Below are 17,618 nucleotides of genomic sequence, written 5' to 3'. Positions count from 1 at the left end.
TTGGTGCTTAACCATGGAGGGAGACAATTATTCCCAATCAGCCAGGTATTGCACACAAACAAAGACAGAAGTCAGCTAGTTAATTTTACAGTAACATATATTACAATTAACAGAAAAACAGGAAAAAAAATTTAAGTTTGAGTATAGAGCCTTAGATACTGTACAAAAAAGTACTATTATTTACTATTATTTATTCTGATTCTTACCTTGGTGTAGGCTCTGTAGGGGACACTGCACGATGCATGGTCATAGGTCTTGTAAAATATACAAGATAACCTGAAAAAATTCAAGTTCTTGGTATGTAAAAGAAAATTAATGAAGTATAATTCAATATCAAAGAAGGTATAATAAGATATAGACACAGAACTTCTGTGACAAGATGAAAGTGTTATCCCCTAGCATTAAAACATTCCCTATCAGTGGAAGACAAAAACAATTCTACACTTTCAAACGATTAGACAATGGCAAACAAGTAATACTCTTGTAGCAACTGTATGAAATATACAAAGTGTACTATGACTTTAAGGCATAAATAATGATTTACTGTGTATGGGGTATTATACAATGGTCAAATTGCATACAAATTGCACTGCTGCCCTTGCACATGTGTTTATTGCATAGTTATGTGCCTTACTTTAGGTCAGCTAAGGACTCAACACTACGTCTTGGATGTAATGCTGCTTTGCGCTTGCACAAGGTCTCCTGTAAGACTTTATCACAGGAGGACAAGGACTTTGCAGGACAAGGTCAGTTAACTAAATAATGGCCAGGGTGTTTAATGATTTTTATTAAAATAGTGACATACAAGGACATTTTCAACAATACTCTTTCTATTCATTAAAGAGGTACATTCAGTTGGCCCGTCATACTACACAGTTAAAGTAACACAAAAAACAGAAGTTGTGACTTCCCCTCAGGTCACTTTTACATAGAAAAAAATTCTGTCAAGACAGTAATGCATTTTGAGTGTACACTTACTCCTAATATAACTAATAACAATATACAGATTACTTACCTGCACCACAGAAACGGGCACCAGAAGTTCTTGGAAAGGGGATATTGGCATCCTGGTATGAGCCATAGGCATTGGGTACACGGGCAAAAGTTGGCAGCGGTGGGGTGATTGGGCCCTGTAGATTGTAGGGGCTGCTTAAAGGGCTGGATTCCTGATTCTGTGGCACGACAATGGACAAACAATGTGTTTAAGCAAAATAGATATGTAATAATTGTTTTAAAATACAAAATGAGAGATGATTTTATGTGTGTAACATGAGGCAAATCCATTCTTGAAAGACCTAGGGGTACTTATAAATAACAAATTTGACTGTAGCAAGTAATGCTAGTCAGGAGCTGGACACACAAGGTTTTGAGCTGTATTGAAAAAAGGCATATATAAACAGGAGGGGTAATGCTTTCTTTTTAAAAAGCACTGGTAAGACCACATCTAGAATATGCTGCACAGTTTTGGTCTCCAGTGCTCAAAGAGGATATGACAGAACCTCTCGTTTTTCTGTCTGGTTGAGACTGGTAAACAGTAATGCCACATGGGCCTGAAACTCAGCCTGCTGGAAAATGCAGGCCGAGAATCAGCCCCTACGCTGCAAGCGAAATACAAGAGTTTGCATTTTGGTGCCGAGATACACTTCATGTAAGGGGCAGATTGCAACCTAGGGGCTCAATCTGCAGTTTACAGCAGTCCGTGTTTCAGCCCCATGTGGGCTGACCTAAACTCTCAAGTTCTTACATTTGTTTGCTACTTTTAGCCCAATTTACACTAACCTCTCTATAACATTTATAATGTTATCATCTAAAATGCCAATCATCTAACATGAGTAACAAAAGCATCAAATCACAATATCCAGTGGCGAAAGGTTTTATTTTTTTTTTAAAGGTTTTTATTTAACATTTTCTTAACACAACACATACACTTGCATTGCTATGACCATATAAAATTAAATGACATGTTTGCTGGGTAATAGTAAGTTACACTCAACGGGAATGCAGAATAGGACATACACCAGTAGTCAATGGGAGGAACCTTAAGGGGAATTGATATTTGGAGGTTGGTTATGTAGAGTGAATTTCCTTGTATTCTTAGGGGGCTACCACTCGATGGATCTCCAGCCAAGGGTCCCAAACCTTCTTAATCTTTCGGGGGCACAGTCTGGCAGTATATTGTTTATTAGCTGGACCCATTGTTGTACCTGTGGAGGAAGGTGGCTCATCCACTTCATTGCCACATGTTTGTTGGCATAGAAGTAGAACGCCTTTAGTAGGGTTCTGGTCGTATTCAGTGGAACCGTGTCCTCTACTACTCTCAGCAAGCATACATCCGGGGCAAGAATGCCAGGTAGCAGGACTTGTTCGTTAATGTACCTCACTACTTCAGCCCAGTACTTATGTACCATTGGACATATCCATAATAGGTGGAAGAACCCCGCGTCTGGAGAATTGCATTTGGGGCATGATGCAGTAGGGTTCCTACCCATTACTTTTAGCTTTAACGGAGCTATACATGTCTTATATTCTGTACTGCACCATTTTGTTTTTGGTGGAGATTAGGTTTTCATATAATCCATCAATTGCCTGTACCCACATCTCGTCATTTAAGTGGGGTATGTCTACAGCACATTTGCTCCTTGCCCTATCAAAGTGTTTCCTGAACTAGGAATCAGATACTTGTATATTATCCAGATTAGCTTCAATAATAGGTCTTTCAACCGGTGAAATCCCACTCTGGGCCAGTAGTGAAACGGGTATTCGCAGAAAATTTACAAAGTGGTGCATTTGGCGAAGGTTGGGGGTTTGATTTGGATACTATTCTAATAGCGAGTGCCCATATTTTCTGTGGGGTCGATAGCACAGGTGGGAATTCAGGGGTGTCTCTAGCTTTCCTATAAGGCGCGTTCCTCAACGCTTCTATGGAGCCCACCATCGTGACCTGTAGTGCAGTGAGTGGATTATCAGGGTCTGGAGTGAGCCAATTCTGTATGTACATTACAGTGTTAATCCACCACAGTCCAGAACGGCCAATAGTGTTTGTCTGCTAACCCTGGGGGCTTTGTGAGCCCAAATAAAAGGAAACAGAGCATCATTCTATACACTTAAATATTTGAGGGGGAAGCCAGGCTGGAGTGTGCTGCATAACATACATACATTAAGGTAGGGATATCATTTTAAACAGGTTTATCCTGCCCCAAAACGTGAGTGGAAGTTTCTCCCATTGACTTGCTCTGGTCTTAAAATTTTGCAATACTGGTTCAACATTCTCTTGCACATATTCACCTGCCTTGCATATTATGACTATTCCTAAATATTAATATAATAAACCTTGTAACCCATTTTAGCCCATGTATGTCTCCTTCTGGCCAGGGTGTCTCAAGAGAAAAAAGGATGTGAGTCCGCTGAAACTGCCCAATTTGCCTGCTAAGTGTACTGCACTATGAAGGAAATCATTGGGGTCTGCTAGAAATAAGAGTATATCACCAGCTGTACTCTTGTTGGGCATAAAGCCAGTTAGATCTGGATGTATTATCAAGGATATTACTTTATTCAATCTTTGGGCCAGAATTTTTGCCAATATTTTAACATCTGTATTAATTAAAGATATGGGTCGATAGGATTCGCACGTTTCAGTGTCTTTCCCCTCCTTGAGTATGAGTATTATGGTAGCAGAGTAAAAGGTTTGTGGGAGAGAGCCTGATTCTTTCGCTCCAGTCAGTGCGGCGTGCAACTTGGGTACCAGATCCTCGCTAAGATGGCGATACCGTGCTGCCGGGAGACCATCTGGTCCCTGGGTTTTGCCGGGGGAAGGTAGCAACCTCCCCCTAAGTTATAGGCCCATCTAGATAAGAGACCCATGTGGTGTAAAGGTCTTTATAATAAGTGATGTGGCGAAGATTTCAGCAATTTTTTCCGCATCAAGTACATAGTTGCCCTGTGCATCTTTGATTCTAGCAATCATTGTAGGGGTATTTCCAAGTTTAGCCAAGTAGGCCAGGGTTTTCCCATTTTTGTCCCCTTGCTCAAAGGACCTTTGACTGGCATATAGTAATTTCTTGCCAGTGGAGGTGGGTTGAGATGTAATGACTCATTACCTTCCTGCAATAGTTTTCCTCAGCTTGTGTCACTTTCCCTGCTGCTTCAGTAATCTCTTGTTTAGCAGCTATGCATGCTTTCGCAATTGCCGAGATTAAGGTGCCGCGGGCAACCGCCTTGGAGGCTTCTCATACTACATTGCTATGAGCCGTGTCTTTGTTTGTCTCCCGGTATTTCACATACTCGGGACAAGAAGCTCCCACTACCTCTGCATTGTTGAGCCAGAGCAGAGATAATCTCCATTGAAAATGGTGAGATTGGGGCTTTGTGCATATTTTCAGTGACAGTGGGGCATGGTCTGACAGGGCTCTTGGGAAATATGTAACTTCTTGTGCCCATTGGATAAAATCTGTGGAACCCAGGGCCATGTCTATACGGGATAGCGCTCCTTTGCCTTTCGAATGACAGGAAAACTGCCTTTCATTAGGGTATTTATGTCTCCATATTTCTAATAGTCCTAGGGCTGAGAGCCATTGGCTGAGGGAAGTAGATTGTGATGTGAAGGCGCGTAGTCTGTCCATTGTGGCGAAAGGTTTTATTCTTATAGAATGCATAAAGTTTATGAACTGGGATAATTAGAGTAGGTATGACAAGAGGGGGAAAAACAAGGCAATTTAATTACACATCAGTCTGCCTTAAATGAAAAAAAAAGGCAAATTATTATTATCTATAAATGTAGTGGCTTTCTATATTTCTTCCTACGCATCACCTAAGATTTTAATCATTCCCTCCTCGGTTCTAATCTCTTACCACAAAACTTTCCAGACAGGAAACGAGTTGGCGTAGACAGGGTTCCAAGCAGCTTTGATTGCGTTTCACTTTTTGCAGCGATGTGTCCTTCAGAATCTGACAGACAGAAGAGAGACAAATAGTGTTTGCTACAGTATCTGTCAGCCTGAGTGTAATCATAATGTCAGCATGCAGGGACTAGGGAGAGCCTGTCACTGTGAGATAAGAGGTATCCGCAGGTATCACCACTGCTAATAACAAAGGGAGATGTTCACATGCCAAATTGATTGCTGATGTAAAAATGCATGTAATAGTAATTTGGTTCATTGGCCATCTGAAAAATAATAAGTATGCATCTATCACATTTGAAAACACCGTATCTAGTATTTATAATACTTTATGCAATGTGTAGGAAAATAAAGTATGCACACTTTAAGAGACCGTTAAAAATTAAGATTAGTAGAATTTACATAGCTATTCCTTATGTTACTTTTTTTTTTTTTTTTTTTTTTTTTTTTTTAAAACAAAACTTTTTTTTATTGATTTTCTTTTAACAATACAACACAGAGATAAAGATGGGGGGGGGGGAACAGTTCCGCCTGGGGTTATGCCTTATGTTACTTTACCAGTCAAACATATTCTTGGTGCAACAGTTGCATTTGTTTTTGTAGTTTACTTAATTATCCACTATTATGTCTGGAGACTTTAAAGGAACCGTAACACCAAAAAATGAAAGTGTTTTAAAATAATTTAAACATAATATAGTGTTGCCCTGCACTGGTAAAACTGATCTATTTTCTTTAAAAACACTTCCTTTAGATTTTATAAACAAGTTGCTATGTAGCAATGGCAGCAGTTGAAATGGGGCTAAATGGCAGAGGTTAAAAAAAGGATAACAAATAAGCTCCATTATATTATACAGAGCGTATCTGCTATATAACCTTAAATTATACTATATACTGTAACTATAGTAGTGTTTCTGAAGCAAACATGCCAGTTGAACTAGTTTAGGGCAACACTTCCTTATATTTAATTACAGTACATACACAGTACAAACAACAACCCAGTATCAGCTCCAATATATTCACTTAAACGTAATATAACGCAATATAATATAATGCAAATACATGTTACAAATATCAAAAAGCAATGCAAAATTAAAGGCATTTTTAAATAGTGTTTTCTATATTTTAAATAAAATCTTCAAAAAATCTTAAAGGGTTACAGCCTCTTTATCAATTTGTCTCTTTACTGCAGCTAAAAATTTCTCATCCCTCCAAGAATAAGTGTAGAAAAGAAGGAGAATTCTAGGAAGGCCAAGGTTAGGAAAGAAATGTTTAAATTTACCTTGAGCAGCTTGGCTTTCATGGCAGAAGATATGGTTGTCGGATGGACAAACTGAAAGGAGGGTGCTGCATTGTTGGGATACTGAACAGGAAACATAACCAACATCCTCACTCTATGATTCCCACAATGCACAGAAACAGTGCAGCTTCGGTTCATTGCATCCATCTAGTAGACAAGAACTGAATTAAAAATGAGAGCCAGGTAGGAGTACTTCAATGGCAGGCACTTACAAATGAGAATTAAAGATGTCAGCTAGTGTTGTAACTTTAAAAACAACAATGTCCCCTACCTACGGTGTGTAGTCTCTCCTCATCTGGACCACTCTCTATCTGCCCACCGCTGCTAGTTGCGCAACAAAGTTTAAGGTAGGAGAGGGGGGACTACTATACTGCAGACCACTTCTGCCCTCCCCTACAGGACCTGCTCTACTGAAGTTGCACTACTGCTGCCAACTCTGCATTTTTGAAGCACGTTACACACAGTGAAACTCTTGACTGTAATAGATGGAGTGAGGGATGGGGTGTGCGCAAGGGTTTATTTCCCCTTTAATAAACACATGCATAAATCACCTAAATTGTAAGATATACAGGGTAGATACCTCATTCTTCTTGTCTATTTAACACTTATCACTTAAACTTGAATGTAAATGTACTTTGTATTTATTTTATTTTTGTACGGTTTGTTCCATTAATGCATTTTTCTACTGTACAGCACTATGTGTAACACTACTCTGCCGGCCTGAGGAAGCCGAAGTGATGCTACCCCCACTCACGCTTAACCATTCAGCATCTGTGGGACCACATTGTTAGTGCAGAGCACTCAAAATCATTCTATGCACAAGTAGAAACAAATTTTTGATTTAAAGAATTACATTTCGGCTCTTAAGAGTTACCAGGAGCTGCAATCTCTTCAATAATTTTTTTTTTTCCACAAATTCTGTGAGTGCTAGATTCTCATATTGGTATTGTTGAACTGTAACGTTGCAGCCAGGCCCTTTATTGTTTGTGAGTGCTTCCTATATTTACACACTCACCTCAATGTTGACATTACGTATATGCACATTGATCAAGGAGAACTCTTGCTGCAGTGTCTGTGGAAGGCCCAGCTGCTCAGAGGTTCCTGGGATTAGAGATGTTGTGGGAGACTCCTCTCCAAAAGTTGCTGAAATAAAAAAATACATCAGTAACAGCAACAAGCAGATTTGTTTTTACAATTATTTGCAGGTACAGGGCTACTTAAGGTACAAACAGGCCCAAGGGCAAAGCTTTTATTTGTGGGTCCCCGCTAATCAAGAAAATGTGAGATAGTAAACCCTCAAGCTCATGAATGTCAATACAATAAGGCAGGCAGAGAAGTAACAATCTGCGTTTTCTGAAGCAGACATGATGCCCATGTGTGTCAAACAGGACCAAGTCATCACAAAATTGGGAAACCACAAAAAAGACCAAACTGTAGCTTGAAATAAAGGACAAGGCTATTTATTTTTTTCTCCTTCCTATCTATTGTTGTTTTATCTTGTTGCACAGATCTGTGAAATGCAACACTGTGAAAATTGCTATATATGCATATACATGACTGTGAAACTTGTAAGAGGTGCACAAAACAAAAGTTGAAAAAGAAAATAAAGATTACTGAAAAAATAAATAAATACATACATAAAGGGCAAGAAGCCTGAATCATATATGTGAATGTCATTCCTATTCTCTTATGTCAATTACATAGGGGCCTGTCAGACAAGCAATTTTCCAGCATGCCTAATGAAAATCTAAATTATCCACAAATAGATACCAATTCAGAACAGTATTATTTTTGGGCCCATATATATGCCAATGGGCTACTTAAGTGTGTAAAGTACTCAGTGTATACCCATGTCAGTACCCAGTGTGTACCCATTTCAGTACTACTCGTGAATGTAAAAAAGAAATACATTGGCAAATAAGAAATTGATTCTTTTTGCTGCTAAGTCCAGTTACTTTCTACTGCATTTACTGTTAATAAGAACACAGGTAGGAAACCCCTTATCTGGAAATCTTATTCCTCAAAGGCTTGCTGAATAAGAGGTTTGTCCAAAATTTGGAGTGCTACATTAAAATCCATTTCAGCAAATGTTGACCAAACTGCATTTGCTTCAGATTCAGAGGAAGGAGGGGGGGGGGCAATTTGCTCACTAATGTCATCTTAGGAGCAGATCTAGTTTTTGGGAATTGGATATGGGCTCCTAACATTCCACATATTTTGGACAACAAATAAGGGGTCCAGTACCAGTAACCTGTGTACTAGGAGAGAAAGACTAAAAAAAGAACTTAGACAGAGACAACCTGTCAATGAATGACCAAGTGGGGTTTTTCAATTTAACGTACCAGTGGTGCTAAAGCAAAACTCAAAATGAACACCTACACCTAAGATGAATCCACAAATCTCCAGTGATAGGCGATATATTTTATACTGCTTACCATCTTCTTCTGAGTGGCCGGAGATTTGTTCAGGTGGCTGCAAAGACTTCTCTTGTTCAGGAATTAAAGATAAACCATCCATAAGTTCATCTACTGGATCCATGATGTCATTAGCACATAGCTAAAAGGCAATTATGGTGTCAAAACCCAGTAAACTGTTCTGCAGTATTTTACAAGGCAAAAAACATTAAACGATGTAAAAACAAATGGACAACACTGGACAAATCCCCTGACTTCAAATGATTAAGACCCACTATTACTGCTATTTCAATACACTGCAGTGTACAGCAATAAAAAGATTTAATGCAATGTGAAATGGACATTTTTACCCTCTGTAGCTGGGCATCCACTCTCCACATGCGTAGTGTCTGATCCCGTGACCAGGTCACCAGCTGATAGTCTTTTAGTGCTGAAAACAGTAGAAAAAAATAAAACACAAAATAATCTCTTGGTAGGAGAGGAATAGGAACAGCAGTAATATGGCTTGGTACACTCTATAGACCTTTCATTCAAATCTATTTAATTTGATCATCAAAATAAAAAATAACTATTATGATATTGATGTCTATAAAGAGGGCTTAAGTTATATATAATTAACCAATTGCTTACTGGGTGAATGAAGGGACCCAAGCACATATGTAAGAAACATGTGCACGGTGATTTGCCAAAATGGATGCCAATTTGTGTATCAGTTCATCAAACGCAAGTTGCGGCAGATACTACTTAGCAACCACTTGCTATTAAGCTGCACTTTGCACACTGTGCACTTTGATGTCTTTGTGAATGAGCCCACACTTGACCAACCAAACATTAAGGGGGTTATTTACCAAAACCTGAATTCATCTCATAATTTAAATAAAAAAAAGCTGCCCAAACTCCCATCCCCGATTTTGCCTTATTATACCCCAGCATTGGGGTATAATTAATCTCCAAAAAATCGAGTTTTTGCCCCAAAAAGCCTGAATTAGGTTTAGTAAATAACCCCATAAACGTTACCTATATGGATCTATTATGGAAGTGCAAACAAACAGTTACATTTAGTTAAGTAATCCAAAAAAAAAATTTTTTCGGACCCTTACAGTAGATCTGCTCTATGCAGTGCAGCCACAGTTCACTTCCCATGACAGAGTTAAAATATTGGTAAACATGAACCCAGTCAAACAGAATATTTTTAAGATGTGTTTTGCACTCCAGTCCTAAAGTAAACAGACCCTTTGAAAGAACATGATTTTAAAGTCACTGACCTCCCAGTGCCTGAAGGAATATTGAGGTCCTACATACATGTTATATATATATATATATATATATATATAAATATAATATACAGATGGGCTGAGCTGGGAAGAGGACATTATAAACAAATAGCATAAACCCATAAAGAGGATCACTGTACCAGAGGCCACTCCTTCAGACTAGAAGAAAAGAAATTTAATTTGAAGTGACGTAGGGGGTTCTTCACAGTCAGGACAGTGAGGTTGTGGAATGCACTGCTGGATGATGTTGTGATGGCTGATTCAGTTAATGCCTTTAAGAATGACTTGGATGATTTTTTGGACAGACATAATATCAAAGGCTATTGTGATACTAAAGTCTATAGTTAGAATAGGTATGGGTATTTATAATTTGTGTGACAGTAAGGAAGGGTGTGTGTATGGATGCTAGATATTCATTTGGAGGGTTTGGACTTGATGGACTTTGACTTTTTTCAACCTGATTTAACTATGTAACTATGTATATTATTTTTTGTAAGTGTTAAAAAAATCATACCCTATACCACAATTGTACCAGCCATTTTTCTACAGCTAAGAGAAAAAGCTCTTGACTAACCTATGTACATTTAACTGTAGATTATAATGAATAATGTACCCCCACTAAGTCACAGAAGAGTAACTTGACCTGTATAAAAGGACTCAGCCTGTGGTCTTGTGTTTTATATGGTCACGTAACTCCTCTGTGATTTTATATATTACATTATCCACTACAAGATACATGATAGTTACTTTGTCTGTGATACAATGATCATTAGCTCAAGCCAGTATTATGCACAAACCTTCTTTCTGTTTCCGCCACTGGAACTCAAGGACAACATCATCATGTCCAACAAAAATGTGAACTGGAGCTTGAAGGTCACACACGTTCCAGAGCAGAAGGCTGTTCTCCCTCCGCAGCTGAGGTACCATGACTGTAACAAGGCCATTGTTGAAGGGCTTTGCAATTACAAATATATAAAGTCAATTATTTTAATTATTTCATACAGCAAGAAAATAATACATTTATTTAATTATCCATTATTTACTGTCCTGATAAAATCAATTCATGGTTTCTGCATTTATGGACCTGCTAAGACTTAGCAAATGCAAAAATAGCTGATCATTATCGTCATATTAGGTTCACAAAAAAAAAAAAACAAAAAAAAAAAAACAGTACACAGTATCAGTATTCCTAAAGACTATTTGATTGTTCGATACTCTGTGGCAACTCATTGTGACCCTGGACAAGTCACTTCATCTCCTGGTGTGCCAGCATACTAAGGGGCTGATTCACTAAGCTCGAGTGAAGGATTCGAATGAAAAATACTTCGAATTTCGAAGTATTTTTTGGGTACTTCGACCATCGAATTGGTTAAATTCGTTCGAATTCGAACGAAATCGAACGAATCGAACGAAAAATCGTTCGACTATTCGACCATTCGATAGTCGAAGTACTTCCCCTTTAAAAAAAACTTCGACCCCCTACTTCGGCAGCTAAAAGCTACCGAAGTCAATGTTAGCCTATGGGGAAGGTCCCCATAGGCTTGCCTGTGATTTTTTGATCGAAGGATTTTCCTTCGATCGTTGGATTAAAATCCTTCGAATCGTTCGATTCGAAGGATTTAATCGTTCGATCGAACGGAAAATCCTTCGATCGATCGATCGCAGGATTAGCGCTAAATCCTTCGACTTCGATATTCGAAGTCGAAGGATTTCAATCCGAGGGTCGAATTTCGAAGTATTTTTAACTTCGAAATTCGACCCTTAGTGAATCGGCCCCTAAGTGTGACTGTAACAACTACCTTGCTTGCTGCAAAGCATGGGAAAATGCCCTACATAAACAATGCCTTTTCCCTTTGAGATTTCCGTCCTCCTATATATGGATACATAGAATTAAGAGGAAAAAAAACGAGGGACAACCGTATGCATTCAGCCCCTAAACAGCAAAATAAATCCCAAGAAATATATCACAGAATTTAGTTCTATGGCATAGGGCTGCTGTGCTGCAGTATGTGGCCTGTAGCCTTATATCAGTAAAGTAAGAGTTGCCTGTGAAAGAAGAACTTAATTTCCAGGTCCCATGCAGAACATACTCTTGGGGGCAGATTCACTAAACTCGAGTGAAGGATTCGAATGAAAAATACTTCGAATTTCGAAGTATTTTTTTGGTACTTCGACCATCGAATTGGTTAAATTCGTTCGAATTCGAACGAAATCGAACGAATCGAACGAAAAATCGTTCGACTATTCGACCATTCGATAGTCGAAGTGCCCTTTAAAAAAAACTTCGACCCCCTACTTCGGCAGGTAAAACCTACCGAAGTCAATGTTAGCCTATGGGGAAGGTCCCCATAGGCTTGCTAACCTTTTTTTGATCGAAGGATTTTCGTTCGATCGTTGGATTCAAATCCTTCGAATCGTTCGATTCGAAGGATTTAATCGTTCGATCGAACGAAAAATCCTTCGATCGATCGATCGAAGGATTAGCGCTAAATCCTTCGACTTCGATATTCGAAGTCGAAGGATTTCAATCCGAGGGTCGAATTTCGAAGTATTTTTAACTTCGAAATTCGACCCTTAGTGAATCGGCCCCTTAGTGTTTGTGTAATGCACTGCCCCTGAGTGAAGAGAGACTATGTTCTCTGCACCCTGTTGACTCAAACTGTTCATGCACCAAATACAGAATACATAGCAGAGAAATATGCTAGGTGAACCCAAAAGTAAAAGGGATCCTTTCCTATATATTATAACAGAAGTATAAGTACTCCCTTCTGGATACCTTCCTAACTGCTTTTGAATATTTGCAGCTCCAATCTTATTCTCAAAGGCACTATATTAATATATACTAATAGATAGACTCTTAAATATAAAAAGCAATAGCAAAAAAAAAAAAAAATTCTTCCAATAATTTGATGATGCTAAATTAACTAGGCATGCACCGAATCCACTATTTTGGATTCGGCCGAACCCCCAAATCCTTTATGAATGATTCGGCCGAATACCGAAGGGAAGGGGGGGGAAATTGTACTTCCTTTTTTTTTGTGACAAAAAGACAAGAGATTTACCTCCCCACCCCTAATTTGCACATGCAAATTAGGATTTGGTTGGGCCAGGTAGAAGGATTTGGCCGAATCCTGCTGAAAAAGGCCAAATCCTGGCCGAATCCAGAAACTGGTTTCGGTGCAACCCTAAAATTAACATATGCAGAGAAAACAAGATTCACTGTCAATTTCCTTTCCCTTCTGCCCACCTATCCCACCTGCTTTCACATTTCATAATTTCCATAAAAATTCCATTTATAAAAAGAAAGGCTTCATTATCTGAAGTTTTTTTAAAAGGTCTTTCTTACCGTGTAACGTGCCTTCCAGACTGGCACCTGACAGGGTAACACATTAAGACACTTTCGTGGCTGCCGGGAATCCCAAAACTGTAAGAGAAAAAAGAATGACCAAGGATGGAATACAGTAGCCTTCTACTTCATGTGCCTTGCCTTGTAGAGGCCTATTGCCCATGTATGGGGTCATTTTCTAAGGTCTATATGCAGCTGGAAGACCTGCAAACCTAGCCTAAATCATGCTGTACTCCTTCACTCTTTGGATAAACACAATTTATCACATGGCAAAAAGCAAAATGAAGTAAAACACACACATGTGGGTACAATGAATCTAGTTTCACATAAATAACAAAAGTATAATATGTAAATATACAATCCAACCAAGTCTGGACTAATTCAAATGGCTTTTATATTGGCTCCAGCTTTGCATGTGTGTGCATAAATGAAACACAATATTAGTCTAGGATTCTTATCAGGCAGAATTTGCAATTTCTGCCTCAGGTAGCTTGACTAAAATAAGAAAGTTGGCTGAGCAACTCATGGATATTCCCCTCCTTTTCGTAAAGTCACTTTCATCTCCCTTTCAGCCTTGCTCGTTTTTCCAAAACATACAGATATTTTTGTTCCACTGAATGAAGCTGGTTCTCCTTTGCTTCTGTTTTTTTTCTCATTAAATTTCCCTTCAACCCTGACAAGCATCCCAGCTCCTGCTGATTAGAAGCACAATGAGAAGATTATGCTGCCAATGCTATGCTTGACAGTAGAACTGCTGTTGGCCAGCTGACACCTGCAGTAGGGGTGAAACAGATAAGATTTTGCATTTATATCAAAAACTTCTGAACACAAAACTGTTCTACCTTTGCAGGATCATACTGCACTTTGCAGGATAGGAGTTTTTATTTTTATTTTTAAAAAAAATAGCTATCCTCTTGACATTTTGGCTAGTATCTAATAATTTTAAAGGGGTTGTTTACATTTAGGAGGGTTATTTATCAAAGGTAGAATTAGAGAGTTTGTGAGTTTTTTTTATTCTAATAAACTTGAATGTACTCGCAATTAAAATGGTACCTTATTTACGAAAAAATCGAACGAATGTTACCAACCCGAAAACTCGAATCGAATTCCAACGCAATTTGACTTCTACATGAACTCTGCAGGTTTTAGGTGGCAACCTAACGAATTTGAATTACTTCCAGGATAGGTGGATGATAAATCACGGATTTGAATTTGAGTTGGTGGTTTTAAACTCGAAATTGTGAGTTTCGACCCAAAAAAACAAACAGAAAATTCAAATTCGATTTTATCATTCAAATCATAGTAAATCTGCTCCTAAAATCAACTTTTAGTATGATTTAGGGAGTGATATTCTGAGACAATTAGCAATTGGTTTTCATTTTTTATTATTTGTGTTTTTTGTTATTTAGCTTTTTATTTAGCAGCTCTTCAGTTTGCAATTTTAACAATCTGGCTGCTAGGGTCCAAATTACCCTAGCAAACATGCCTTGATTTGATAAGAGACTGGAATATCAATAGGAGAGGGCATAAGTAGAAAGAGGAGTAATACAAATTAGCAATAGCAATACATCTGTAGCCTTACAGAGCATTTGGTTTTAGATGGGGTCAGTGACCCCCATCTGAAAGCTGGAGATAATGTAAAAACTAGTAAAAATGGAGGCCACTTGAAAACGTGCTTAAAATCAGTCATTCTATAACATACTAAAAGTTAACTTAAAGGTGAAGCACCCATTTAATGACATGAATATTCTCCCCCGTATCAGCCATGGACTCTGCATTGATTAAAATCAACAAAATACATTTAAGATGGCAAGATTAATGCCTATCGTTCAAGCTGCTATCCATTCAACCACTTGTCACCCCATTTGAACACAAGCTTACCAGGAGCAGCATCATAATGTACTGGCATTATTTTATCTTCACAAAGCCTGTCCCATGAAAGTAAGATATCAGGTAATGAGATCTATCCCACAGTAAGTACATGCTTGCAGGTTTAAAGAGAAATTATACATCCCCTTTTAACATGTGCTCATTCAGTTACGCTTATGTAGAAGAGGTACATGAACACTGAATGAACCTCAAAAAACAGTGATCAAACCCACCATTTGAGCATTATCTTAGATTTAAGTGAAAACATCCATGAATCGTTCATGTTTCTGAACCCAATAAAGAAAATAGTAGATATTCAAATCCACCTTGACAATTAAGGGTTAAACATTTTTGATTTCATCCTTAGTTGTGTAGCCAACCACAAGCCCCGATTCTGTGTCAGATCAATCAGACCTTGCTCTAGTCACAGGCAATTTCTCTCGTCCTTGGACACTAACATTTAATATTTTTGTCCCTGTCTCCTGGGAACATTACCTTAACAGAGTTATCCTGGCTGGAGGTTGCCAGGATATATTCGCTGTCCGGATGCCAGTCTAGTCCGTGAATTTTATACAAGTGGGCAGCAATATATTCCACTGCAGTGCTGGGTTTCTGTAACAAGGACACCACTGTATTTAAAAGCCAGGGCAGAAAAAATTTATGAAATAGAGCATCATGCTGTTAGTTGAAGAAATATAGGTTAATGAAATAGGTCATCTGCATCTGTAAGGTAAATACAAGTCAAGTTTATTGTTCAACTTATGCCAGAAAAACTTGCCTTGAGGTGGCAGACATTTACAGACCATGTAAAAATTGTCCCAAATATTTTAAAGGTAGATTATTATTTATTATTAACATTTATTTATATAGTGCCAGCATATTTCGCAGCGCTGTAAAGTAAATGTGTTTGTACAACTAAATCACATTAATTACATACATATGGAGTTACATACATCACAACCAATACCGGTACAAAAGGTGAGGAAGGCCCTGTGCAAAGAAGCTTGCAATCTAAAGGGAAGGGAATAAGACACAAGGTGTGGGAGTGGGCAGATCAACACTTTTCTTGTACTGCTGTATATCAGGATATGGAATGTTTATTTTGTCTTTTAAAATTGTCCTATTTTTGGAGCACAATTTACTAGTTTTAATTTACTAAGTATGGAATGCAGAAGTCAGTCTGATGCTTGCTTTTTATGTGGGAGTGTGCAGCAGACCATTTGCCTCAAGTGAGTGTGGGAGTGTATTTTGACTTAGATATATGGTATATACAATGTAAAGCAGTTAAATCTCTCCACATGATATCTGGTCATGGGTATGACATAGCAATTTTAGGAAAGTATAAGTATCCCTTTAATATTTTTTACTTTTTACGGTCTATTTAGCTCCCCTAGTTCAAAAATGCAGGGTTATCTAACTGGGAGACACAATCCCCATAGATCATTATTTAATTATAATATGCCCAAAGAGCCTGTGCTGTAACTGACAACTGGTCCACTAGGTGAAAAAGGACATGTTTTATATACTTGGCAAGTCTGGACCAGTTTGTACTACTAAATTTTGCAAAAGTAATAACCATCTGTGATAATATTCATTTTCATTACTTACCCTTCGATCCCATATCCTAACATCACCATCATGGCTTGTTGCGAGACAGTTGGAGTTTTTTTTGTTCCACTTAACCTGTGATGCCCCAGCTGTATAAAATAGAAAACAGTAGTGAACGTTACCTTTTTCCACCTTTTCCTTAGTTACACTTTTTATAATTATACAGAACAAAAAGGCAGCGGCCACACCTATCTCTATCAGAACATTACAGTAAACAAAAAATATACCTAAGAGTTTTCAAAAGCGCTGAGCTTTAATTTGTTTGCCTACCCACCTGGCCCATTAGGCTGCTCTATTTCACAGTACTGGAGAACTATTAATCAGTGTATTATACATAATGATGGTACAGGTCCACCTACCGATCTAACCATGAAATTGTGCTATTCCATTTTTCTCGTGCATCCTGCCTTTGCAATGTTCATTTACAATGCTCAAGGGCAGACTCTTTTGGTTGCTGGCATTAACCCAGCAACTTTTCACTGTCAGCTTTATGTTCAAGAATGGGAAATGGAAATAATTTGTATATATGTGCTTCTGATTTTTGAGCTAAAATATTATTTAATAAATCTACCCTACAGTAAAAACTGTTTTGCAATGCAGGACACTTTTAAAACATATACATAAGATTTCATGGGCAATGATGGGTACCTCAGCTACTACTGCAGACAGTGTTATACTTAATTTTCTAAAAGAGAATGAAACTAAGTGGTATTCATTTAACACTTTTTATTCTCTGAACCCAACTTTCACCTGCATTATTATGCATAGAAATTAGACTACATAAAACTGGCTCAAGAAAAAAAACTTACCCACTGCAGACAAGGACACTGCAGGCTTTCTGGTGTCCCTGGCAAAGATAAAGGTTTTGACTATAGTTTGTGCCTGTTACAGGTTACACGTGATAAACAGAAATGG

At 38.2% G+C, this 17,618-nt stretch overlaps 1 protein-coding gene across 3 annotated transcripts in view; it reads right to left on the bottom strand.

The window, feature by feature from the left end:
* The window catches only part of wdr59.L (WD repeat domain 59 L homeolog), a 54,889-nt gene that overhangs the window by 25,063 nt on the left and 12,208 nt on the right, over positions 1–17,618 (bottom strand). For all 3 annotated transcript variants that reach the window (XR_005966983.1, XM_018258065.2, XM_018258066.2), the window contains exons 6-17: positions 17,513–17,550; positions 16,704–16,792; positions 15,591–15,707; positions 13,227–13,304; positions 10,678–10,834; positions 8,957–9,036; positions 8,628–8,748; positions 7,208–7,335; positions 6,175–6,339; positions 4,849–4,944; positions 1,016–1,172; positions 207–276 (exon numbers count right to left, since the gene is read on the bottom strand). Coding sequence is in view for 2 of the 3 variants with exons in the window: in XM_018258065.2 (XP_018113554.1) it covers positions 207–276; positions 1,016–1,172; positions 4,849–4,944; positions 6,175–6,339; positions 7,208–7,335; positions 8,628–8,748; positions 8,957–9,036; positions 10,678–10,834; positions 13,227–13,304; positions 15,591–15,707; positions 16,704–16,792; positions 17,513–17,550 (1,296 nt within the window). In the remaining variant the exon portion in view is untranslated. The remainder of the gene's footprint in view (positions 1–206; positions 277–1,015; positions 1,173–4,848; positions 4,945–6,174; positions 6,340–7,207; positions 7,336–8,627; positions 8,749–8,956; positions 9,037–10,677; positions 10,835–13,226; positions 13,305–15,590; positions 15,708–16,703; positions 16,793–17,512; positions 17,551–17,618) is intronic.

The sequence above is a fragment of the Xenopus laevis genome, chromosome 4L (genome assembly GCF_017654675.1).
Source record: "Xenopus laevis strain J_2021 chromosome 4L, Xenopus_laevis_v10.1, whole genome shotgun sequence".
Taxonomy (NCBI): Eukaryota; Metazoa; Chordata; class Amphibia; order Anura; family Pipidae; genus Xenopus; species Xenopus laevis.
This window is presented reverse-complemented; position numbering and strand designations above follow the sequence as displayed.